This window comes from Ursus americanus, chromosome 6 (genome assembly GCF_024610735.1).
Source record: "Ursus americanus isolate L20-20 chromosome 6, mUrsAme1.1.p, whole genome shotgun sequence".
In the NCBI taxonomy this organism is placed as follows: domain Eukaryota; kingdom Metazoa; phylum Chordata; class Mammalia; order Carnivora; family Ursidae; genus Ursus; species Ursus americanus.
Genome location: NC_142132.1, coordinates 25,722,134 through 25,746,649, shown reverse-complemented (window position 1 = coordinate 25,746,649; position 24,516 = coordinate 25,722,134). Strand labels below are relative to the sequence as shown.

Below are 24,516 nucleotides of genomic sequence, written 5' to 3'. Positions count from 1 at the left end.
GTGCCACAGGTGGCCAGTGGGGTGCAGGACGCTCTGATGAGAGATTCAGGCAAAGAGCTGCCTCCAGGGGTCATGAGGGCAGTGGCCAGCCTCTCCAGGGAACAAGATTTGGACTTCAGGATTTCCACTAGGCCCTGGCGGCTTCTCTGCACATGCCCTCAGGGCTACCCAGTTAACTCCATCAAACTCAGAGCTTCAAGGTGGATCAGCCCAGAATACCGGGGAGAGAGGCTCCAGGGCTCCACCCATGAAGACGAAGCTGCTCTGGCCCTGATGTTGGCAGCAGCTGTGCCTTCTGCTCCAAGGACTTTTCCAAAAGGACATTTTCTGGCTGCCACCCACCACAGCAACCCTGCCTTTGAAGCTCTTGTCATCTAACGTTTCATGGCCGGAGAGGTGCCATTATCTTGTCTCCTTTCCCTGCCACCCTGGCCCACCTCTCCACACATTCTTTCTTTCTGGGGACCTGGCTCTGCCTGCCTGGTTTGGCTGATGGGGAGGAGGGTATTTTCTGAGCTAGGCTTTGTCATCAGTATGGGAGGTGGGCGGGAAGCAGGTGAGCTCTGAGACAGTAAGCCCATGAAGCCTGTGGCCCCTTCCTGCCTCATGATGTCAGGAACCTCCGAGGTCTGCCTGGGGCCAGGCCTCCATCTCCTTTCCCTATGTGCAGTGGCTCTGGAGGAGGAGCAGAGCGTCCACCATCTCTGACTAGGCCTTCCAGAGGTTTCTCTGAGAGGGGTCTCTCCACTGAGCTCCTGGCTGGTGAGAGGGGACCCTCACTGAGGACCAAGTGAGGCTGACCCTGTGGCGTGCCCAGCATAGCACTCGTCATACAGTGGGTACTCACTAAATGTACTGCTTCCTTCCCTCCCTGCAGTGCTTCAGGAGCCCTGACATAGTGAGTTGGGGTGGTAAGAAGTCTCCGTCCTAAATCTGCCTCTTCCTCGTGACTTCCTTGTGGCTGGCGCAGTCCCACCTCCTCCCTCCAGGTCCCTGTGGCTCAAGCTTCTGAGAGGAAGGGGGCCCCCCGTCCAGTGGGCCTGCCACGTACACACGGCAGACTCTTGGCCTCCTCAGGCCCAGTGCGGGCTGTGAGAGGACCGCCGAGCCAGCTGTCGTTCTGAGGGGTAGAGCGGCTCATGCGAGGTCTCAGGTCTGGCCATGGAGCTGGGGCCTCTTCTTGCCCTTCTCTTCCTAGGGCAGGGACGAGGAAGCCTTGGGGAGAGTCTAAAGGGCTAGAGCATTAAAAAAAAAAATGTATACAGGGTCTTGGGACTGGGTTTTGAGATTGAGTTGAGAGCAGGGAAAAAAAACCCGAAGGTTGGTGCCCCTATGGGGCAGACCAGTAGAGAACTCCCTTGACTGTATTTTTTTATCCAGTTGTCCCTCCTCTCTGGCTTCCAGGTCCTCCGTGCCAGGTGAGGTGCCTGGGTCCCTGTTATAAGTCAGGAGCCCTGTAGAAAGAGCCCTCCTTTTGTACAAGTACCTGAATGCTGCAATGAGCAGACTTTTGTAAAATTTTATATTAGTTTCCAATGTCGACGGTGACTCGGTTCCTGGGGGCTGCAGCCGGCCTGGGACTTTTGTGAGAATTTCTGGGTGACTCACTTAGATGTCGTTTCCTTCTTGCTCCCTCTTCCTCTGTGTAATCTAAGTGCATTAAACATATTTGCAGAAGTGCCTGGATCTTGTGCTCCTTTTTGGATGCCTGGAGTAAGGGAGAGGCAAGCCTGGGGCCCTGGCAGAGGGGGGGTTGGACTCAGCCGCTTAGAAGAAGCTGGGGTCGGGGAAGGCCCCTGAAGGCTGTTGTTGGGAGCGGAACGGGTGTCAAGGAGCAGGATCACGTAGCTGGTGACTCTCAGTCATGCAGAAATGACTTTGCAGACTCTCTTTCACTGGTCTTGAATTCTTCTAAGGTCCTGGGTGGGGGGGGGGGTAGGAGCAAGAAACAGGTCTGGGGAGGTGAGTGGGTAGGTCAAGACCCTCTTTCTTCCTCTTCTGCTCTCCTCTCACCAAAAAGCCCTTTCCCCTTGGGAAGGTGGGCCTTCTTTCCCTTCCAGCTCGGGTCAGGAGATGGCCACTCCCCTCGCCATCTAAATTCAACCTCCTGGGATGGACAGGCAGCCTCAGAGCCATCACATGCACTGGGTGACACAGAAGCCAGCCCTCCCTTCCCGTGAGCCCCTCTGGGCCTGGTCTCGGTGAGGAGGTGCTGGATCCTCCCTCCCTGGATTGCTCAGCTGCCGTCTTTCCAGGGCCTGGCATGGCACAACAGAGCGCAGTCCCTGTGGGGAGAAGGCAACAGCCTGGGACCTTAAAGGCAGGCAGGAGGGGGTCTGCACCCAGACAGGGTTCCCAGAACCTGCAGGGCTGCTCTAAACCTTCCCACATTCTTTCCCTTCCTTCTAGGGCTGGTTGTCTGTCTTGGAGAATAGCAGGGCCTTTTCTCCTAGTCTGCGGGAAGGAGCTGTAGCACCCAGGGTGTTCTGATGGGGCTAGTGGCAGAAGTCCTGAGGGGATCACAAGAAGGGAGGGGGCGGGGGGCATCAGCTCTTGTGAAGGGACTCTGTCCCCTCTGAGAACCATCTGTATCTGGGGGACTTTCCCCAGGCAGAGGTCAGTACTCCTTTCCCCGTGACCTCCTACTGAACCGTGGCTGGCTCTTGGAGCCGTGGGGCAGGTCCCGTCTGGGGCCCTCAGTCACTCTGGCAGTCAGAGCAAGGGAGCTGGGAGGGCCTGGAGCCAGACTGACAATCACAGTGTGGCCCAGGCCACACCCCTTCCCCTTTTCTTTTCTCCTCGGAGATTGGGAGGTGGGGTGGAGGGGAGGGCTGATTATCTAATCCTCCTCATCTGACCAGCCTAGAAGGACCCAGGGTCAGAGTGAAGTTCCTGCCCTAGAGAGGGCGGGAACAGCAAGATCCTATGTTTAGGTGGTTCCAGGAGACAGGACTAGGCTGAGATTATTTCTGGAAAGAGGCTCCTGGGCAGATAGCAGAGACCCCACCCTTGATTTAGGGAGGGGAGAAATCTGCCATGTGATATGTAATGTCATCTCTAAAAGGCCTGTACATTCCTCCAGGCGTCTGCTCTGCCCCATGTGGGGTGGGAGGATGTCAGGGGCCCTAGGTGAGGGGGACCCACAGGCTCCAGAGCCATGGGGCTAGGAAGCCTAAGAGATTTACCAAACTGGCCTAACCAGAAGGAGAATGCAGCTGGAAGTGAGTCAGCCCAGGCTGCCAGGTGCTGAGGCAGCGGCAGGGCTGCAGCCGGAGGAGGTGGGGAGGCCAGGCTGGGGGTGAGGGAGTGCTGTGCCAGGCAGGAGAGTGGAGACATTTGTCCCAAGAATGCAGGGGGTGCAGGTCAGGATGTGGTCTGGGAGGGGCAACCCTCTCCAGGCCCCTTCTGTGGGGGCACCATGGGACTGACGCAGTGCCCTCTCCTCCTTAGTGCCCGGAACTCTTCGGGAGAGAGCTAAGGACAGGATGGGGGAAGGGGCAAGATGCCTGCTGGTGGGTGTCCACAGTCTGTGTTCATTCACTCCTTCTTTCAACAAACCCTTGCCAGGCCCTCTGCTATATGCTGGGAGACTGGACACAGGCCTGGCCTTAAGGAGTGTGTAGTGCAGTGGGGAAAACAGACAAGGAAACAGTTGCAAGGAAGAGTCACAAAGGAGAAAGGCAGTCAGCCGCTTGCTGTCCTATCCTAACTCCACCGCTCGTCCGTGTGACTTTAGACAGGTTTCTTCATCTGCAAATGCATTCTCACTTCACAGCGTTTGTGCAAGGATTATATGAGAAAATACACACGAGATTCCTGGCACATAGTAACTGCTCAATTAGCATTAACCCTTTATTAAAGGGCTATGCTAGGGTACAGACATAGAAAATGTACCCAACCCAGTCTGGGAAAATTTAAAAAGGCTTCCTGAAAGAAGTGACATCTAAGTCAAAACTGAAGGATACTTAAGGATGAAGGGCAAAAAAAGAGGGGCTTTATTTTCAAAAGCCTTCCAGGCAGAGAGAACGAGCCCCAAAACTCTTTTTGGGATTTGTAGAGCTCAAATTGCCTAAGGTTTTAGGCGTTGAGCTTTCATTTGAGGACCATTCCCCTGCCTATTGGATGGAGAACATTCTGAAAGAGAGCAAGATTGGAGGCAAGGACCGGGCAGGGCTGGATTAAGGTAGAAGCAGTAGGGATGGAGAGAACGGAACTCATTCATTGATTCAACAAATATTTACTGAACACCTACTATGTGATAGGTCCCGTTCTAGGCACCAGAGATGCATTATTAAAGAAAATTCCTCCTTTCACAGATCTTATATTTTAGTGATGGGAGATAATATTTGTATAGAATAGAATACATAGTATATGAATATACGTACTACAGAGACAACATAAAGCAGAGGAGAAGAGATAGGGCTGGAGTGGGGTGTGTTTTTAACTACAGAGGTCAGGGAAGGCCTTGCTGCATATGTGGCATTTGAGCAAAGGATCTCAGTGACAGAAAGAAGTGTGTCATAGGGACATCTGGAGGAAGAATGGTCTAGGCAAAATGAAGAACACTGCAAAGAGCCTGGGGGTAGGGGAGACACTCTGGGTGTACTTGAGGAACAAAAGAGGAAGCCAGTGTGTTGGAGCAGAATGAAAGAAGGGGAATAACAGGAGATTACATATACAGAGGGCAGCTTGTGTAGGACCTTGCAGGCAATTATAAAACTTTGGCTTTTATTCTGGTCGAAGTGGGAAGCCATTAGGAGATTTTGAGCAGAAGAGTGACACAATCTGACATATATATATATATATTTTAAGATTTATTTATTTTAGAGAGAAAGAGCGAGCAGGGGGAGGGGCAGAGGGAGAGAATCTCAGGCAGATTCCTTGCTAAGCAGGGAGACCCACGCAGTCCTTGACCCCATGACCCTGAGATCATGACCTGAGCCAAAATCAAGAGTCAGAGCTTACCCAACTGAGCCACCCAGGCGCCCCACAATCTGACATATTTTAGAAAGATTTCTCTAGCTACTGTGTTGAGAATTGACTCTGGGAGGTAAGGGCAGAAGCAGAGAAACTGGTTAGGATCTACTGAAATAATCCAGGCTAGAGATTATGGTAAAGTAATGGAGATGTGAAGTAGTCAAGATTTGCTGAGGGGTTGGCTATGGGATGGTCACTGAGGAGTGAAAGACTTCAACGGAACAGGGGCAGGGGTGTGTGCATAAATTTGTATAGTTTTGGACATGCTGACTTTGAGATACTCATCGTACCACCCAGTGAAGAGGTCAAGTGAGCAGCCAGTGTACAAGTGGATGATTTAAGAGATATTTAAGAGAAGGATCTATAGGGGTGCCTGGGTGGCTCAGTTGGTTGAGTGTCCAACTCTTATTTTCGGTTCAGGTCATGATCTTGGGGTTGTGAGATCCAATCGAATCTCAGTGATCAGCGGGGAGTCTGCTGGAGGAGTCTTTCCCTCTGCCCCTCTCCCGGCTTGCACTTGCATGCATGTTCTCTCGCTCTCTCAAAATAAATAAATAAATCTTTAATGTAAAAAGAAAAAGAGAGAGAAGCATCTATAACACTTGATTGGCGGTGGAAGACAGGGAGATGTTAAGGTTGCTTCCCTATCCTTGGCTTGGTAACTAACTGGGTGATAGGTGCACTGACTGAGATGGGGGACACAGTGGAGGAAAACAGGCTGGAGTGTGAAGAGGATGATGAGTTTAGTTTTCAATACTAAATTCAATACAATTGAATTCAAGGTGCCTGTGAGACATTCAAGCGGACAGCATGGTTGGCTACACTGATCTGCAACCAGGAGGGTGAACGTCTGGACTGGAGATACTGAGTGGGGAGCCATCCGTATACAGACAGTAATAAAGCTTTAGGAGTGAGAGGCTCCAGGGAGCAGGTGTAGATTAGTAAGAGAATAGGATGGAGCACAGGGCTCTGAGGACCGTCAACATTTATGAGATGGAAATTGGAGAAGTCTGTGGTTAGAAAGATAAGAAAACCAGAAGAGTATGATATCTTACAAGTTAAGGGTAGTGGTCTAGAAAGGTGAGGAATGTAAGGAATCCTTTAGATTATCCTGGAGGGCATTGGTGAGGAAGCCAGAGAAGGACCCTCCAACAGCTGCAAGCTAGACCTTGTTGTTGCTCTCTACCATCTTTAGAGCATGCAATTAAGGATTAGGGCTTGGAACCATTTTCTCCTTGTTTGTTCATTCAGACAAGCAAGCATCCATCCATTCATTCATTCATTCATTCATTCAACATAACATCTCCCATGTGAGGGGATGCAAAGTGCTGAAGACACAGGGGCTCTGTCCTTGAAGGGCCCACATTGGCCCTCCAATCGGGAATAAGGAGATGGACGTCCTACAGTAGAGGGGCCCTCTGGTTTTATGGAAGGATCAGGGACCCATTGGTTACTCTGAATTGGATTTGAATCTCAGTTCTACCATTGAGAATGTAATTGCTGATGACTCCAAAATCTATAATCTCAGTACAAACCTCCCCCAAGTCTGTATATATGATTGTCTTTGCAACATTTCCACTGGGATATCCGAGCCAACTCAAATTAAACTTAGAACTACTGAAAAATCTCCCCACCCAATCTAATTCTCTTCAATTCTCTCCTTCTTGGTAAGAGGCACCACCATGCAGACTCTTGCTGAGGCCCAAATCCTAAGAATCATTTAAAAACATTTTGGAGGGATAAAAAATTATATATCCCCGATAACATTTGAAAGTTCAGAAGGATGTACTATATACAGTGATAAGCACATCTTGATCCCATTCCTATCCCATTCCTGTTAATGTTTTGATTCCTCTCCACCCCATATCTAATCCATATCTAGTCCTGTTGGCACTACTTCCAGAATATATCCCAAATCTGAGGGCTTCTCATAACCAGCTTCAAGTCTAAACTCCTTACCATGACCTGCAAGGCCCTCTGTATTCTGGCCCCTGTCTTTTCCCTCCCACGGCCTCCTTTCTGCCCTGGAGCATGCCTAATCTATTGCTTTTCCATTTGTTTCTCCTTCTGACTGAAGCACTTTTTCCCAGGGTTGTTAATGGCTTGATGACTCCTGAATATTCAGGTGTTGACTCAGATGTCACTTTTCTGAGGAGCCCTGTGGGAGCCCCTTACTCTCTATCACAGAAATTATCCTGTATATTTAACAATACTAATAACAATAATAATATCATCATTATTAAGTGTATGTTCTCCAGGGAATCCCCAGGGCCTAGAAAAATGCCTGGCACTTCCAGGCTTTTGTTAAATATTTGCTGACTGACCCATCGACCTCCAGCGGACTACTTCACTGCTTTAAGCCTTCATTCCCTTATTAATAAATAAACAATGCCTATTTTGCTTGGTAGTCTTAAGCGTCAGATATTTGGGGGAAAGTATTAAGGACATCGGGAAATTGCCCCACAGCGAACCTTTGCAGTTACCTGCTCACTTCCATCAGACAGAAGGAGCAGACGGATAAACCCTCCCTTTCCTCCCAGGTAAAAAGAGCCACGGGTGAAAAGGCCCAGGAAGATGTGGTCCCACTACGCAGCGGCGTCATCGCCCTTTTAAGAAGCGCAGAACTCTCCTCCCACCCTAGTGTTTAAGGTACCAAAGTAAGTGCAAGTCACGTGAGGCTCTCGGGTATGCCCCGCCTTGAAGAGGCGGAGCCTCATCTTGGGGACCAATAGCGGGAGCAGCCTCCGGAACAGCCCCAACTCCAGACAGGGAAAAGGGGAGGAGCCGGGAGCCTCAGCAGCTGTAATAGCACTTCCGGACAATACGCCCCGCCCTTATGCCCCCGCCCCTCCCTGTCCGTCTTGGTCTCCGGGGCCGGGTGGGCAGAACCAGCGGGTGCTGATTAAAGGCGCCGCCGTTGCGCTGCCGCTTTCTCCTCCCGTCCCCTCCCGGTCTCCCCGCCCCCTTCCCGTGTAGCGGGACCGGCCCTGATGTAGGGACACCACCCTCCGCCTGTCTCCGCTCTAGCTCGAGAGTCCAGCTCACCGCAGCCCCCTGCCCGCCCGCATCCCCACCCTGCCGGCCGCACTCTGCTCGGAGCCCATTGTATCCCCTTGCCCCCGGCTGCAGACTCCGAGGCCAGGCCTTGGCGGGAAGATTGGGGACCCCTGTGCGCCCTTCCAGCGGGTCCCAAGAGCCGGGGCCCCTCCCCCGCCCGCCCTCCTTCCAACAGCGAGGTAGCGGCGAGGGCGCCCTTCCCTTCCTCCTGAGGCGGAGGGCGCCGACTGACGGGCAGCAGGGACTCACCCCCGCCCCAGCCCCAGCGGCGCCCCCCCACACACTGCGCCCCCTTCCCGGGGGGAGAGCAGGAGCCCTAGCGAACAGAGGCAGGAAAAGAACTGCCCGGCGCGCAGATCATTTTTATTATCGAGATTATTATTAAAAGGGGGCGGGGAGCCCGGAATGCGGGGGAGGGGGCTAGAGACGCCGCTATTTTTATTAAACAGATTATTCCTGAAATAATAATAATACGCGCAAGATGGCTGAAGGTGGCCCTGATGAGAGTGTTGGGGTTTTTTTTTTTCCTTTTTTTCCTTTTTTTTTTTTTTTGATCTGAGGATAAAGCTCTGAGGCGACTGCCGCTGCGGAGACCCTGCCCGAAGTGCCCTCCCCTCAGTTGTGAAGCTTCAGGCGGACAAACGGACCCACAGACAGAGCGACTGGCGTGGGCCCGCCCCGGACGCGTCGCCTGGGCAGCAGCCGGGGGCCGCCGGCGCTCGCCTTTCTGCCGACTTCTTCCAATTCTAATCTTTTTTTATTTTTTGGAAAGGACCGGGGTGGGTGGAGCAGAGGTGGAGAGAAATCGGGACTTGGCATTTTTCTCCTCTCTCTCTCTCCTAATTTGAGGGAGGCCGCCAGCCCTCCCCTTAAAAAAAAAAAATCCCACCGAGAGACAGAGAGAGAGAGAGAGGGAGAAAGCCCGCTGCAGGACCCTCGAGCGAGCGCGCCTGGACCCCTGGCCACCGCGGCCGCCGCCAGGAGCCCAAGATGGCTGGGCTCTGAAGGAGGCAGCCTGGCTCGGCTGGCTCGGCCCGGCCCTGCCGCCGCAGGCTGGCTCCGACCGCAGCCCCGAGCCTTCCAGGCCGGAGCAGAGGCCGAGAAGAAAAGAAAGTGGGGGGGAGGGGGGCCGGGGTGGCGAAGGGGGAGGGCCGGGGCGGGGGGGGAGGGGAGGGCCGGGAGCCGAGCCTCCTGTTCATTAGCAGTTGAGAAAAATTCCTTTCTAGTTTGATCAATCCTTGTTTTCCTCGGCAGAGCCGAGGCGCCCGCCCAGCGCGGAGACCGAGAGCGGGGTCTCTCTGCGGCGGGGGCGCCGGGCGCCGGGCCTCGGGGAAGCGCAGAAGTCGCGAAGAGGGGGTCAGGCCGGAGCACCGCCGGGGCTTCTCCCTCCCTTTCTGGTTGGCTTTTTTTTTTTTTTTTTCCACTTCTCTCCCTCCCCCTTCCGTTTCTATTTGTGAAGGGAGGAGGAAGGCAGAGGCGGGCTGGTGTCTCTGGCCGGGGACTGGAATTTCATCTGAATGACTGCCCTTGCGCGCACGCAGCGCCCCGGAGTCGGCCCGCCTGCGCCCCGCAGTCCGCACCCGCACCCTGCCGGCCAGCCGGGGGGCGCCTGCGCCGCGGCCCGGGGACCGCCAGCTCGCCTAGCTCGCCCGCTCCCGATCTAGCCGATCTCGGCGCGGCCGCTACCGCTTCCCCGGCTTCTCGGACCCCGGACGAGGGGAGTGAGGTGCTGCGCGGGCGCGCCGGGTGGGAGCCTCATCGCCGCCGCCGCCGCCGTCGTCGCTGCAGGAAGTGTGCGGCTCCCGGGCTCTGTCCGCTGCGGGGCGCGCCCCAATGTCAGACGCGAAGCCGGGCGCAGGCCGCGGGCCGCCGCTGGCCTAGCCGCGCGGACCGGGGGGGGGCGGCCTCTTATATGGAATTTGGACCCCGGCGCTCCCCTCCAGGGCTGGTGTCCCGGCCGCGGCCCTGGCGCAGTCCGCCGCCTCCCGCTAGGCGCTCGGGAGGAGGAGGAGACGCAGCCGGTGGCGCGCGCGGCGGGAGGACCGAGGCTCCCTCCTGTGGGGGGCAGGCGCGCGGAAGGCGCTGGTGACTGAGCGACTGTCGGGGCTGCCTGAGGCCGGAGCTCGGGGCTCGGTGGGCCTGCAGCTGCACGGGACGGACCCCCAGAGTTGGGCACTTGGGGAGGCCTGCCCAGGCCCCCTGCCCGCGGCCGCCATGGCGGAGAATTGGAAGAACTGCTTCGAGGAGGAGCTCATCTGCCCCATCTGCCTGCATGTCTTCGTGGAGCCGGTGCAATTGCCGTGCAAACACAACTTCTGCCGGGGCTGCATTGGCGAGGCGTGGGCCAAGGACAGCGGCCTGGTACGCTGCCCGGAGTGCAACCAGGCCTACAACCAGAAGCCGGGCCTGGAGAAGAACCTGAAGCTCACCAACATCGTGGAGAAGTTCAACGCCTTGCACGTGGAGAAGCCGCCGGCGGCGCTGCACTGCGTGTTCTGCCGCCGCGGCCCCCCGCTGCCGGCGCAGAAGGTCTGCCTGCGCTGCGAGGCGCCCTGCTGCCAGTCCCACGTGCAGACGCACCTGCAGCAGCCCTCCACCGCCCGCGGGCACCTCCTGGTGGAGGCGGACGACGTGCGGGCTTGGAGCTGCCCCCAGCACAACGCCTACCGCCTCTACCACTGTGAGGCCGAGCAGGTGGCCGTGTGCCAATACTGCTGCTACTACAGCGGTGCGCATCAGGGACACTCGGTGTGCGACGTGGAGATCCGGAGGAATGAGATCCGGGCAAGTACCCTACGCGCACGCACACACACTCACTCCCTACCGCCTGGGGACCACCCTCCGGGCAGGCTAGCTAACTCTTGTGACATCAGGCCGGACACCCCCTTCCAAACTCTTCTACCCTGAAAGTTTAGGGGCAAGGTCCTGGGAAGAAGGGCCCCTCACTCCTTGATACATTCCTGCACCTGTGCTCATAGGTCCATCTTTTGAGTCATTTATAGAATTGAGGTGAGGGGTAGAGTTTGGGTGTTGCTTTTCTGTTCTGCTCACAGCTCCCTTCCCCAGCCTTGTTTCTGTAGGCCCTATGGGAAGTCACCAAGGCAGTGACCCAGGTCCTGCTTCTCCAGCTGCTGTTTATGTAATGAGTGTCCTGGTGCCGCTGCTGTGGCTGACATGATCCATGATGCTGGCATACCAATGAGGAAGTAAACAAAAGCAGCCATGTTCGTTTCAAGCCCTATTGGAAACACACTGGGGGGGGGGGTGGAGGGGAGCTTCCGGAGGGGGAACAGAACTCTGCTATCTATCTGGACAAGGCCTGGACAGCCAGCGGCACCACTGAACAGTGTCTCAGCCATTCTGATTATTCCCAGTAGCCCACTCTTCATGTGTGAGAATCACTGCCCTCTGTGTGCCTATGTATGTTGCCTGCGTCCGCATGAACAAACCTTAAAGTATGTGTCTTCATCACCCTGAGCCCTTTTCTCCCAGCCCAGCCCTCTATCACAGCCCTCCCACATTTGGGGAGGGGAAGTGGAAGACGGAAAAAGAATCCTGTGGGTTTAAGGTTGAGCTGCCTTGCAATCTGGTTTCAGGCAGCTGGCTCCCCTGGGCTGCCGGCTGGGTGATTACAGAACCGCATCCCCTCCCATTGTATACACCCGGCAGCAGCAGCCAATGTCAAAACCGCCTTCCCCCTCAGGCCTCTGGGTCTGGCTTTGGAGCTGGACTGAGGCAATACTTCCGTCCCCTTGAGTGGAGGGGGGCTCCTCCTAGGTCCCTCCCTGGTCCCCTGGCTTTCAGGGTTGAGTCATACCAGAAGGAAGGGGTTGGCCTGAGACTGAGCCATCTCGAAGCCCCAGCTTGGAGCCTGGGTGTGATATCATGGGGGTGAGGTCGGGCTTTGGTTGGACTGGGAGTGTTTAATGGGTGGGGGCCCCTGGAGGCTAGTCGAGGCCAGTGGGGAGCTTGGGTATGAGGAAGCTCTGAGCAGGGGACGGTTGTGGACGGGGGCTGTTTCCTGTGGGGGGGGACCAGTCAGAATGAGTCACTGTTTAGCAATTAAAAAACATACACATACAACTAACAAAAGGCAGGAGGGCCGCCACAGGCTGAGGGCAGGAATAAATAAAATTTGCTGTATAATTAGTTTCCAATCGGATGGGCTAGCTCGGGGTTTTTGTACCAGGACAGGACCTCTGGTTTCTTAAGGGAAGTGGAGGGGATGGAGAGAGGAGCCATTCTCTCCCCTCCCCGGGAGTTGAGAAGCAGAGGCCCAGGGGAAGCAGATGAGCCCCTGGTGTCCACCCCCAACTCAGGGCAGGCAGAGCCCAGACTTTTCTCAGGATTGGGAAGCCGCTGCTATTAATGAAGATGGAAAGGCCGGGGAAGGAGGGAAAGCGCAGAGGCAGGAGGAAGGAGCGCTGTCCAGTTCTCTGTCCTGGGATTGGCAGCGGAAAGTGACAGGAAGAGAAAGACAAGAGATGTGGCTGAAAGGAACCGGGGAGGGGGCAGCAGCCAGGGTGATGAGTGAATGTGTGCCTGCACCCACGCTTTTGCTCTTAACTGTGTCTGAGTGCTAGGGGTGCTTTTCATTTGGGAGGAGAGAAAACATAATTGTGCCTGATTCGGTAGTAGGAGGGTATCTTTAGATGTGTGTCTGTGTTTGCAAGAGTCTCTGAGACTGCTTTGCTCTTAAATGCGCCTGTCTCTCGTCTGTACAGTTGGGGACTGGGTGGGGAGGTGGTTTGCCCATGCATGCAGAGTATATTCTGGGGTTCCCACCAGCAGGTCCCTGATCCCAGCTCATGGAAGGAACTGGGTGGGAAGGAAGCACTAAACTTTGTCAGCAGCTGCATGCATGCATGTGTGTGCCTGTGTGTGTGTGTGTGTGTGTTCATGTGTTCATTTTTGCTCCTGGTGTGGACAGGCTCACAAATAGTGGGGTTGCTTCAGGGCCAGATGTGCAGTTCTGTGCGCTCAGTATCTGTGCCCGGCAGCCTGAGCCTTATCCCCCTCCTGGAGCCCCCTCCCCAGCCCTCTGGCTTCTCTCTTGTGACCCAGGGCACTGGAGTTGGAAACCCTTCAATAGGCCAGCACCACTCACTGTGAGTTGGACTTATTGAATGTGGAGGAAGAGGGGCCTCACCCTCAGGGGAGGGGAAGAGCTGTGGGGAACCTGAATGGAAGAACCCCTTGCGTCCCTTGTCCCTCCTCCAGCCAGGGGGGAGGGGCCTTTCCCTGGGCCTCTTTTTCCCTTGCCTGAGGGCCTCTGCTGATACCATGGATGTGACTGAGAGCAACAGAATTCTCCCGGATGTAGGAGCAGATACACGGAGACCTGGCACATGCCTGAAAATACAGCCCCTCTTCTTGTGCTTTCTTTTCTGTCCTCGAGGGTTGGGGGCGGGTAGCTGCTGACATGCCTTATTGGCTAGAAATAGGAAACTGATCAACCTCTCCCTGGTGGCTCTAGTCACATACTCACAAGCATCCACGTGAGCATGGGCCAGTGGTCTAGAGCAGGGGCCCAGCAGGAAGGCAAGCAGGGCTTCTCTCCAGCCTGGGGGATAGCAGGGGACCCAGAGTCAGTCCTGCCAACTCTGTTGCCCCACTCTGTCCTGGGGAAGCCAGTGTTTAGGCCCCATTGCCCTGAAGCCTGGGTGTCCAGTGGGTGGGCCCCAAAGACCCCTCTTTGGGACGTGCCTACCTAGACCCCAAATATATTCTCCTTTGGCGCCACGAGAGGCTACATTTCCAAAATTGGGATATCCAGGTAGGTTTGAGCCTGGCAGCCGTAGGTGGTGAAACCCTCTACCAGCCCCCTGATTTAGGGGTTCATCTGAGCAATGGGGAACTGGGGTAAGCTGGGACCATCCAGCATCCCTACCTCATAACCATCTTCCACATGGAAAGAAAACCCAAGATAAGGCCTAGTTATATGTATGAGGAGCTGTTCAGGGTGTGTGTGTGTGTGTTTGCACTCATGTCATAGTTGTGCCCCTGTGTCATTCCTAGGACCACAAATCAAGGCTGGAAATGTTGCCAGAACCCTTTTCCTTCCATTCTTGTAGGTTTAGTGTTGAGAGGAGATGTTCTCTGTTGGGGCGGGGGTGCGCTCCCACTGCTCAGGCCAACTTGGGGTTTGTAGCTGCTAGCGGTGAGGTTACACAGCGCACACTGCCCTTGGCTGGAGGGTTTGTCCTGGGACCCTGGAGGGCATCTGATGTCTCGGCCGCAGGTATCTGTCTCTGGGTGGGCTGTGGGAGTGAGGGCGGCCCAGGCCCTGCTGACTCAGGCAGCACCAGCTCTGCTGCTCCCTCTCTCCAACCGTACTCCTGACCTCAGGTGGGGTGGGAGCTGGGGCGTGTGTGTGAGGTGTAAGGTGTGTGTGTGTGTGTGTGTGTGTGTCAGGGGCCCCTTCCCTGATTATCCTGCGTCTGTGGGGAAGGTGGGCCCGGGGCCCCAAGCAGAGAGGAGTCTCAGCCAGAGGCCTAGCCCCCACCTCCACCCCAGGATCCTGCTGACACAGCCGGCGCCCGTCACGCTCACCCTCTGCCTCCTGCAGCTCCGTGTGTCTGCAGGTGTGTGTGCTTGTGTGTAACCAGCGTGTCTGGTTGTGTCTCTCAACACGTGACTCATTTTCTGTATCTCCCACGTGTATCTCTGTGAAGGCACCGTGCGAGTGACTGACTTGGCTGTGTGCGGCTGCGGGGTCAGGGGGCCATGCGAGCGTGTCTGTGAGCGGAGGGGACGGCGGGCCCGCCCGCCCTGCGCAGGGGACTGGGAGTTGAGTGGGACGCCCGCCGTCAGCGCCGACTTGCTAGCTTGCGGCTGCCTGCTCAGGTTCTCAGTCCCGGGTGACTTTCTCGCCTGGCGGGGCTGTTGCGGAGGGGCTGGAAAGGTGGAATTCACCTTCGGGGAGCTTGCTGCCCGCGGCGGGTCTTGGACGCAGACGTCCAGACGGATCCTGCGAAGCTGTGTTGGAGGCGGTGTGGGTGGGCATAGGCAGAAGGTGGGCCCAGCTTGGGCCCCTGCCCTGGTCGGAGCAGGCAGGCCTGGCTGGCCTCATCCCTGGCTCTGGGAAAGCCTTCCTTCCCGGCCGGCCTGGCATTCAAACCCAGACAAAGGGGGGCTTTCTCTCTCGCCTCTTTGTTCTGCTGCCCCGGAGCGCTGCTCTCTGCATGGCAAAAGCTAATTCCACTCTGCAGCTGGGAAACCTTCTCTGGGGTCTGCCGGGGCTTGTCTCAGAGCTGCTGCTGCTCTCCGCGCCCTGGCTCCTGCCCTACAGCCTCTCCGCTGCTCTGGTTGCCTCTGCCCCGGGGTTCCACATGGTAGCCCGAGGCAGGGGCCGAGGCCTGGAGAGGGGTGTTTAGGGCAGGCAGGAGCTGCTCTGAGGCCAGGGGTGAGTGCTGTGGCCCAGGGAGAGAGGAGGCCGGCATGCTCCTGGGACGAGGGCTTCGGGGAGAGAGTGGGAGGGGCAGGTGTGGAAGCTGGGGAGGGGGTTACGATGGGGTAGCTCTGAGCGGGGGCTGCAGCCCGAGCTGGAGCTGGAATGGGAGCTCTCCGGGCCAGGGCCGGAGCCGAGACAGGTGTGCTGCAGCCCGGCGCCCTCTCTTGCCTGCCTACCTCTCCCTGCCGCCGCAGCCACCACAGGGGCTGCTAGATCGGCCCTGGCCCTGTTTGAAAACGTCGGGCCTGCCTCTGGCCCAACCCCTGGGGCCCTGTTCCCTCCTGACCTTGCTTCTCTTCAAGGTTGACTTGAGGGTTTTATTATTATTATTTATTAACTTTCATGCAGCCCAGAGGCCCTATGGCCTCACCCGTCTGCCCAGTCCAGTCTGGCGTCAAAAATGCCAGCTGGGCCTGGCCAGTGAGCCTCCAGAGGGCTGTGAGGCTCTGCGGGGGCAGGAACGTAACGGGCTGTAAGTGCCCCCTGTCTGAGTCGGGAGGGCCATCCCAGGCAGCCGCTCGAGGCGGAGTCTGGAACATGGGCGGCAGGGTGTCCCGGGGCCTGCTCCTTATCCCCGCCAGGTGGGATGGGATGGGAATGGAGTGCCCCCGAGGCTTTTTGATGCTTTTGCCCTCACAGGCCCAGGAGCAGACCACAAAAGGCCTAAGCCCTAAGGGCCAGGGCCAAGAGTGAGCGGGTCCCATCAGGGCCAGGGACTGCTGAGTGGAGCTGGGTCTCATATCGTTTCTTGTGCTTCCTGCCAGGGGCCTGGTCCCTCCAGCACTGCAGTCGGCCCCACTCAGCTCTGCTCCTGCACCTGCGCCCTTGAGGTGTGCCACAGTCCGGGTGACTCACTGTGGGCTGGGAGCAGTTTGTAAAGTGCCCCCTGCCCTCCCCCCTGTATTGAGAGCCCATTTCTGAATCAAGCTGGAAAATCTGGTCCTGTCTCTCAGCTGCATGTTTTTCCCACATGGGAAATGGGGCCTCGGCTCTCAGCAATTCCCCGGATGTTGGGATAGTGCGGCGGGATGGGGGGGCTTGTCAGTCTTGCTTCTTCTCTCCCATCTTCCAGTTCTCAGTAACCCGATTCAGTCATTTGGTGGAATTGAGGTGAGGGCTAATGAAGAGGCAGCAAGTAGATATTCCTCTCCCTTCCCCCGATTTCCCAGTGCCTAAGGTAACAGTGATCCCCCCAACCCCCTGCCTCCCCAAGGTTTTGTCTGTGGCAGGATTAAGATCATCTGGCCTCAAGGGAGGGCAGTTCCTGCAAGGCTGAGCTGGCCAGCATGGGCCCCTGAGCCCCCTTCCCAGCCCTCCATGATGACTGGCAACCTTGCCAGTTTCCTTCCCATTTCTGCCCCCTCCCCTACCTACCTCTGCAGCAGAGACAGGAGCTCAATGTCCTCTGAGCTGGGAGAGGGGAAGTGAAACTCAGCTACCTGCTAGAGAGTGTGACCATTGCCTTTGCTGGGCCTGGACGGGGCTCCCAACCCAGAGGCCTCTGGGCGCGCAAGGTCCCAGAGTAGAAGTACTGCCAGGAAAGGCTCTGAGAAAAGCCTAGAAGAAGAGGGACAGAGCTGGACTGGACAGGAGGTGCCTCCTTTGGCTTTTCCCTGAGGAGTCAGCCATGAACTCCTTGAAGGGGTTCCAGGTGGGCAGGAGAGGGGCTTCCCACTGCTCTGGAGGGTGGGAGTGGAACAGCCCCCATTCCAGGCCTCTGGGGAAATTGGTCTGGGAACCTACCTGGGGCTGCCTCTTTCCTGCCCCTCATCTGGGACTCAGCCCCAGGTGCGTCCCTAATCTGATACTGATGGGTTTGGTCATGAGCAGTAGCTAGGCAGGGAGACCATGGTGCACAGATGTGCGGGTGGGTGGGGGCCTGGGCTTGCAGGTGTCCTGAGCACTGGAGAGACAAGAGTGGTCTGGAATCTGAGACACATCTGGAGGGGGGTGCCCTGTTCTCTGAGTGTGGGTACAAGGCAGCCAGAAGGCAACAATTTGAGGGCCAGTTGTTACAGGCCCTAATGTTCCTGAAGGGGAGTCCTGGAGACCTTACTTTTATGGCAGGCCTTCCCCAGTTGTCTGGGGCCTTCAGGAGGCCTGGCCTTCACCGTGTAGGGGGCCGGATACAGGTATAGTGTAGCTGGGTGCAACAGTGTGCGTGAGGGGGGCCCGGGCCCAGGTGGCAGTGCGGGCTTGGTGTGTTCTGGGCAGTGCTGCAAGGTGCTGCCTGCCCTCTTCCTATAGCTGTGGGCAGTTTCACAGACAGGGAGGATGCGTGACTGCCTCTTTCTGCCCCCCCGCCCCTCAGGCTCTGACTCTCAGGCTGACAGCAGCCCCCTGTGCATGTTGGACTGGTGTGGGGACCTGCTGGAAGGACAAAGCGCTGGGGGCAGGGCAAGGTTTCCTTGGGGCTGGTCCTTGGAGGTCCTGTCCTAGCTCAGCAGTCAAGTTGTTTGGAGCGGGGGGTGGGTGGGGGGTACCCCAGGCTTCTCCAACTTAGAATCTGAGAGCTTTATCCCACCACCTCCTCTTGTCCCCAGGGTCCTGGTTTTTGTTTCCAGGGCAGCCACCAACTCACAACGAGGTTGCCTAACGCTCTTGCTGGCCTTGGTTTCCCCAAATGTAAAATGGGTTGGAGGAGTGAGGAAGGGATTGGTGGCAGCTTGTCTCTAGGAAACCAGCTGGGTCTGGGTGAAGAGTGGGGGTCATAGGTCAAACTTGAGGGTCACTCTGAGGCCTGCACAGAGGAAGAAAAAGAACCACTCCTTGTGGTGTGGCTCCTTCCTGTGAGCTAGGTTCTGTGCCACGTGCTTTGCAAACGTCGTATTGCAGGCAAAACCTTAGCTTTATTCAGTCAGCCTGTTATGGATCTATAGGGTGCCGGGGCCTCTGTGCGGCCTGGCTGGGGAGGGAGGTAGAAAAGGACAGCAGCAAAATCCTATTTTCAGCAGGCTTGAAGGTTTGCAGGGAGATAGACCTCACTTTGCGAGGCAGACTGCAGAATAGTGTTGTCCTCTAGGTGTTTCTGTGATGATGGTCCTCTCTCATACCTGTAGTGTCCAGTACATCAGCCACTGGCTCCATGTCGCTATTGAGCACTCAGAAACTGAGGCCGGCACAACTGAAGAACTAATGTTTGACTGAATTCATTTCCGTTCACTTCAGTTTAAATAGCCACATGTGACTAGCGGCTGCCGTGCTGCGCAGCCTGGTGACAGAGGGAAGGCACAATGGGGCAGCCCGCTGCCTGGAGAGGACAGGGAGGGACCCGCACAAACATCGAGCATGGGCCATGGAAAGTTTCCTAGGTCTTGAGGCCTTAAGCTGGGCCTTGAAGGATGGAGAGAGGGAGGAAGGAGGCCCCGTGGGCTAGAGAAGAGTGTCAGAGGGGTGCAGGGAGTTCAGATGTGCACGGAGCACCGCGGGCAGGATAGCAGCCCACCTGGCTGGGCAAGTCAAGTTGTCAGAAAGCCCTTGTGGCCGAAGTATTGCAAGGAGGGACTCATTGAGGGTTCTTGAGCAGGAAGAGACCATGTTTGAAGAGGCATGTCTGGTGAGAGAGGATGACAGGATGGATGCAACAGCCAGGATGGGCAGGGCTGGGAGAGGAGGGCTTATGAAGACAGGAGATCAAGGGCTGAGAAGAGCAGCTCGGTCCAGCACCTTCCAGTAAGCTGGCCTTGGGTTCTTAGGAGAGCCGGCGTCTCCCTTCCACCTGGGTTCAACCGAGAGTCTGAGAGAGCTAGCAAGGACGTCAGCAGCCTAGCTCTCAGCGTCAAGAATAAGGGAAGGGGTAGCTGCCCTTGATGCCCCAAATGCAGGTAAGGCATGTATAGGGTGAGAACTGTGGACCAGGCCAGAGGGCCTGTATGACACTGGAAGGTTGTTTGTCCTTCTGCATCTTAGGGTACTCATCTCTAAGATGGAGGTCCCCAGAGAGAGGCGGCATGCCTCCTCTGAGAACAGACCTACCGCCAGATCACCTAGGTTTGTTTCCAGCTCCGACGTTTACTAGCTGTGTGACTTTGGACGAGTTGCTTAAGCTCTCTGGTTTCCTCTTCTCTGAAATGAGGATAATAATAGTACTTAACTCATAGCATTACTGGGATAATTAGATAAGTCTGTTCAGGAAAAGCACTTAGAACAGGGGCTGCCTGACCCTGCCCTCAGAAAGCTCATGGGCTAGTATGTGTGGGAAGCTATTCCAGGCTTTCTGTTCCTGGGAACAGGCTGGCCAGACAGCTGTCACCAGGCCCCTGGGATTGTGTGGGGGCCAGAAAAGGTTAGATGGTAGAAATTTAGGCCATCCAAGTCAAAGACTCTATAGGATGAGTCTGTTCTGTAGAGGGAAGGGTGGTGCTCACCCATCCTTGGTAAGGGGTAGAGCTGCAGCCCCCTCTGATGCCCCTTCCCCACCTGTCCCTGCAGAAGATGCTGATGAAGCAACAGGACCGTCTGGAGGAGCGAGAGCAGGACATTGAGGACCAGCTGTACAAACTTGAGTCAGACAAGCGCCTGGTGGAGGTAGCTAAGCCCAAGCCCATGGTATGGGGTGGGGAGGCTTGGGTGCGGGGCCTCGGGCTGGTTCCTTATTTGGGCCAGGATCTCTTCTGTGGTCAACTCCGTGCCAGAATCCCTTGGTCAGGTACTCAGTGAACGGTGGATGAGCTCCCACTGGTACCAGGGGCAGCTGGCCCAGAGCCCCATGCTACCAGCAGGGAATGAGCAGGTCAGACCTTGCCCTCGGGAGCCTTGGGCAGCCTGGGGCGGGGGGCATCCCAGACTCTACCAGCCAAGGATGTGAGACCGGCGGGAGCGGCAGCCCGAGGTCCCCAGGGCTCACGGTCCGCCCGCTCTCACCCCCCTGCCTGCAGGAGAAGGTGAGCCAGCTGAAGGAGGAGGTGCGGCTGCAGTATGAAAAGCTGCACCAGCTGCTGGACGAGGACCTGCGGCAGACGGTGGAGGTCCTGGACAAGGCCCAGGCCAAGTTCTGCAGCGAGAACGCAGCGCAGGCGCTGCACCTCGGGGAGCGCATGCAGGAGGCCAAGAAGCTGCTGGGCTCCCTGCAGCTGCTCTTCGACAAGACGGAAGACGTCAGCTTCATGAAGGTGGGCTGGGCCCGGGACCGGCTGGCGGCACCTGCGGTCATTCCTAAACCGGAGTCGGCCATCCTTGGCTCCCCAGAGAACCCCCCCCCCCCCCGGCAGTATGCTCACAGGGTTTTGGAGCCAGCCTACATGGCTTCAGAACCCTCCCACCCCACTCTTTCTAGCTTTGTGAGCTTGGGAGCGCGTCACAGATATGCCCTCTGCCTGAGGTCCCTCACTCATAAAATGGGGTTCATAATACAGATCTACCTACTATCTTTTATCCACAATACCAAATTTTAAAAGCCTCCGAAAACTAGTAGAAAAAATTCTGACAACTCATTTAACAGGAAAACTGAACTCATGTCGGCAGTTTTTGGTCTTTATTTATCTTGCTTGATACAAGTATTCAGACATTTTGCTGCAAGAGCATTGGTCTATTGAATGATGATGTCCTACTGGGGATGGTAGATACTATACGGTACAGGGACCATATTCCCCTTCTAAAATCCAACAAATTCCAAATTCCAAAACACATCTGGTCCCAAGGATTTCGGATGAAGGACCGAGTGCCTCTAACAGCTTCCTCCTAGGGTGTTGTGTAGATAAAGTGATGAATATATAGAAACACTTAACAGTGTTTGTCACATAGTAAGTGCTCAGTAAATGTTAGCTATCCGTGTCTTCTAGAAATGGAGAGACGCCCTCCCCCCTTACTACACTTTGGCTGGAATCAGATGGTCAGCCCTGCCTGGGGAGAGGGAGGATGGGGCAGCTCTCCCCTGTTGCCTTGCCCACTGACTAACCCTCTTCTCTCCCCCTAGAACACCAAGTCTGTGAAAATCCTAATGGACAGGTAAGCAGATGGCCACTGGCTGCCAGGGGAATACATCACGGGGAGGGCAGGGAGGGCCAGGCCCACCGGGGGGAGGTAGGGCAGGCTCACCGGTGATACCTCCTCACAGCAGATGCCCCGTCCACTGCCCCCAGGACCCAGACCTGCACGGGCAGCAGCCTTTCTCCCCCTAAGATCGGCCACCTGAACTCCAAGCTCTTCCTGAATGAGGTGGCCAAGAAGGAGAAGCAGCTGCGGAAGATGCTAGAAGGTGAGGGTGGTATCCTCAATGGAAAGGAAAGTGCCCTTTGGGCAGGGAGGAATGCCAGAGCCTTCTCTCTGAGAGGTGGCATGGCCTAGTCAGATAGTCTTTTCTTCATATCCTGGCTTTGCCACTTCTAGCTATTGGACCTCAGGAAAAGCCATATTACCTCCCTAAACTTCAGGTTCTTCCGCTGTAAAATGGGAATAATCATGGTATCTACCTGCTAATGGTAGGCCCTGTTGACCAAGGGTAGTGCATGATGTAATGAGCTTGGTCCTATAGATAGAAAGCGGGGAGAGGAGGCCTGGGTTGCTTGGGATGGGAGCTCTGGCGACTTTTGCCCCAAACTCTCCACAGGCCCCTTCAGCACACCGGTGCCCTTCCTGCAGAGCGTCCCCCTGTACCCTTGTGGCGTGAGCAGCTCTGGGGCGGAAAAGCGCAAGCACTCAACGGCCTTCCCTGAGGCCAGTTTCCTAGAGACGTCGTCAGGCCCTGTGGGCAGCCAATATGGGGCAGCGGGCACAGCCAGCGGCGAGGGCCAGTCAGGGCAGCCCCTGGGGCCCTGCAGCTCCACGCAGCACTTGGTGGCCCTGCCGGGCGGCGCCCAACCAGTGCACTCAAGTCCTGTGTTCCCCCCATCACAGTATCCCAATGGCTCCGCCACCCAGCAGCCCATGCTCCCCCAGTATGGCGGCCGCAAGATTCTCGTCTGTTCTGTGGACAACTGTTACTGTTCTTCCGTGGCCAACCATGGTGGCCACCAGCCCTACCCCCGCTCCGGCCACTTTCCCTGGACAGTGCCCTCGCAGGAGTACTCACACCCGCTCCCGCCCACACCCTCCGTCCCCCAGTCCCTTCCTGGCCTGGCGGTCAGAGACTGGCTCGACGCCTCCCAGCAGCCTGGCCACCAGGATTTCTACAGGGTGTATGGGCAGCCGTCCACCAAACACTACGTGACGAGCTAACGCCACGCAGGCAGTGGGGCGCTGGGGAATCTTCCCCCCCCGCCCCCCAGTGGCTCGGGAATTATGCATCCAGAGACCTGCCCTTCTACCTTCGGGTCTTCCCTCCCTTCCTCCTTCATTTCCCCCCAAGTCTTTTCCTTTTGGATTTTGTTTTGTTTGGGGCTTTGTTTTTAATTTTTCTTTTCTTTTTTTTTTTTAAATGAAGCTCCTGGACGCAGGGGTGACAGTGAGAGCTGGCCTGGGCTGGGCTGCAGGTGGCCCTGGAGTTGGGAAAACGTCTACTTCAAGGCATTGAGCTCTCTCTCTCTGTTTCTCCTTTTTTCTTCCACTCCTTCCCCTTCTCACCCCTGTGGCTGGAAGGAGCCTCAGCTTCCCCTAAAGCCTTGGGGGATCCAACCCTCCTCACCCAGCCCTGGGAGGAAGGACCAGTGTGCCCACTGGCCCGCTTCTCCTCTCGTTTTTCTTTTGGGCAATTTGATCACTGACTAAGAAATGACCTGTAGATTGTGGGGCTTTTTTTTTTTTTTTTTTTAATTTTTTTAAACCAAGAATGATTTCTCCTGCTTCCCTCTTCTCAACATCCTCCCAGATGGAGTTCAAAGGCCACTTCTCAAGCAGCTTTTGGCACCTTCAGCCTCAGAGTGGAATCTTAAAGACAGGAACCCCATGTCCAGGAAAGGGGAAAAGGAACTTTGCCAATGATAGTGACCACAGCAAAAGCAAATAATAATAATATTAATAATAATAAAGAGAAATAAAAGAAATAATAAAATAAAAAACCCTAGCACAGCCCTTGTTGAGGTCAGTGGGGGAGGAGCGGCTGCCCCGAGTTGGGTCCTTGCCTGGATTTTGACACAGCAACTTCCTGTAGGGAGCACTTTGTATGAATCATGGACTTCCTGTTCTCAAGGCACAGGTATTTCTTCTGTAATCTGTCTAGAGCACACACCGAAATCCAACCTTCTAATAAACATGATGGCGCAGTCCCACTCCCTGCCTCGCCTCTTACCCCTCACTTCCCCAGGCCTAGGGTCTTCAGATGTTGGTACAAGAGAGGGCACTGAGGGATGGAAGCCATTGCCTTCCTTGCCTTGGTTCTTTGCTCCATCTAGACTGTTCCAGGCCTGTGATTGTTAGTTCGTCAGGCACTAACTACATCTCCTCTCAGCCTTGGGTTCATTTGACAAATATTTGCTGAGCGAGGGCCTCCCAGGCCCAGCCCCCTGCTTCATAGGTCCTGGCATTTCTTTGAGGTTCTGCCAGCATGTTCTTAGCTAGGACAGACAAAGGAAGAAATACCTTTCTGTGAGTCTTGCAAAATTACCTCCTTCAGGCCACAAATATTTATTGAGCACATGCTAAGTGCCAGGCACTGTGCAGGGCTGTGGGCCTAAATGGAGCAGATCCTCTTTTTGTAATTTAGTCTAAGTGGGCCTTGGCCCCCACTGGGGGTGTCACTCAGCTCCATGCTTCCTGTGGTGACTTGGGCCCGGGCCCCTACCCTGCACATGGGGCAGTCAGGAAAATATTTGGCTCTCAGAGGCATGGAGGTACGGTAGCAAGGTGAGGAAGACATTCTACCCCCATCCCCTTTGGCAGAGCTGCTCAAACTCTCTAGTGTCTTGGGAGCTTGTTAAAAGGGCTGATTCTTGGGGCCTGCTTAGACTCCTTGGGAGCCGTCTGTATTTTTAAAAATCTGTATTTTTAACTCCCCAGTTAAAAGAAGTGCTGCCATGAAGGATTGCTAGGGTCTTGCTTGTCACGGGGACCCTCGGATAGAAGGAAGGGCTAGAGACACCTCTGTTGGGGGTGGGGGGAGTGATCTTTAAAAAGGATCTCTGGTTTTTGCCTAACACTTCAGGTGGATCTTATGT

At 55.9% G+C, this 24,516-nt stretch overlaps 1 protein-coding gene across 1 annotated transcript; it reads left to right on the top strand.

Annotated features, from left to right (window-relative positions):
* Positions 1 to 7,995: 7,995 nt before the first annotated feature.
* Positions 7,996 to 23,631, top strand: TRIM8 (tripartite motif containing 8). The gene is made up of 6 exons (XM_045802995.2): positions 7,996 to 10,818; positions 19,919 to 20,014; positions 20,365 to 20,598; positions 21,402 to 21,433; positions 21,568 to 21,683; positions 22,035 to 23,631. The coding sequence occupies exons 1-6, from the start codon at positions 10,249 to 10,251 to the stop codon at positions 22,640 to 22,642; spliced, it is 1,656 nt and encodes a 551-aa protein (XP_045658951.1). The 5' UTR covers positions 7,996 to 10,248; the 3' UTR covers positions 22,643 to 23,631.
* Positions 23,632 to 24,516: the final 885 nt, after the last annotated feature.

What these genes read in the sequence shown, in the direction of transcription:
- TRIM8 (XM_045802995.2), top strand. Translation starts at nt 10,249, where the DNA reads ATGGCGGAGAATTGGAAGAACTGCTTCGAGGAGGAGCTCATCTGCCCC. An exon ending in TCCGGAGGAATGAGATCCGG is followed by an intron (nt 10,819 to 19,918) that starts GCAAGTACCCTA and finishes CTGTCCCTGCAG; the next exon opens with AAGATGCTGATGAAGCAACA. An exon ending in AAGACGTCAGCTTCATGAAG is followed by an intron (nt 20,599 to 21,401) that starts GTGGGCTGGGCC and finishes CTCTCCCCCTAG; the next exon opens with AACACCAAGTCTGTGAAAAT.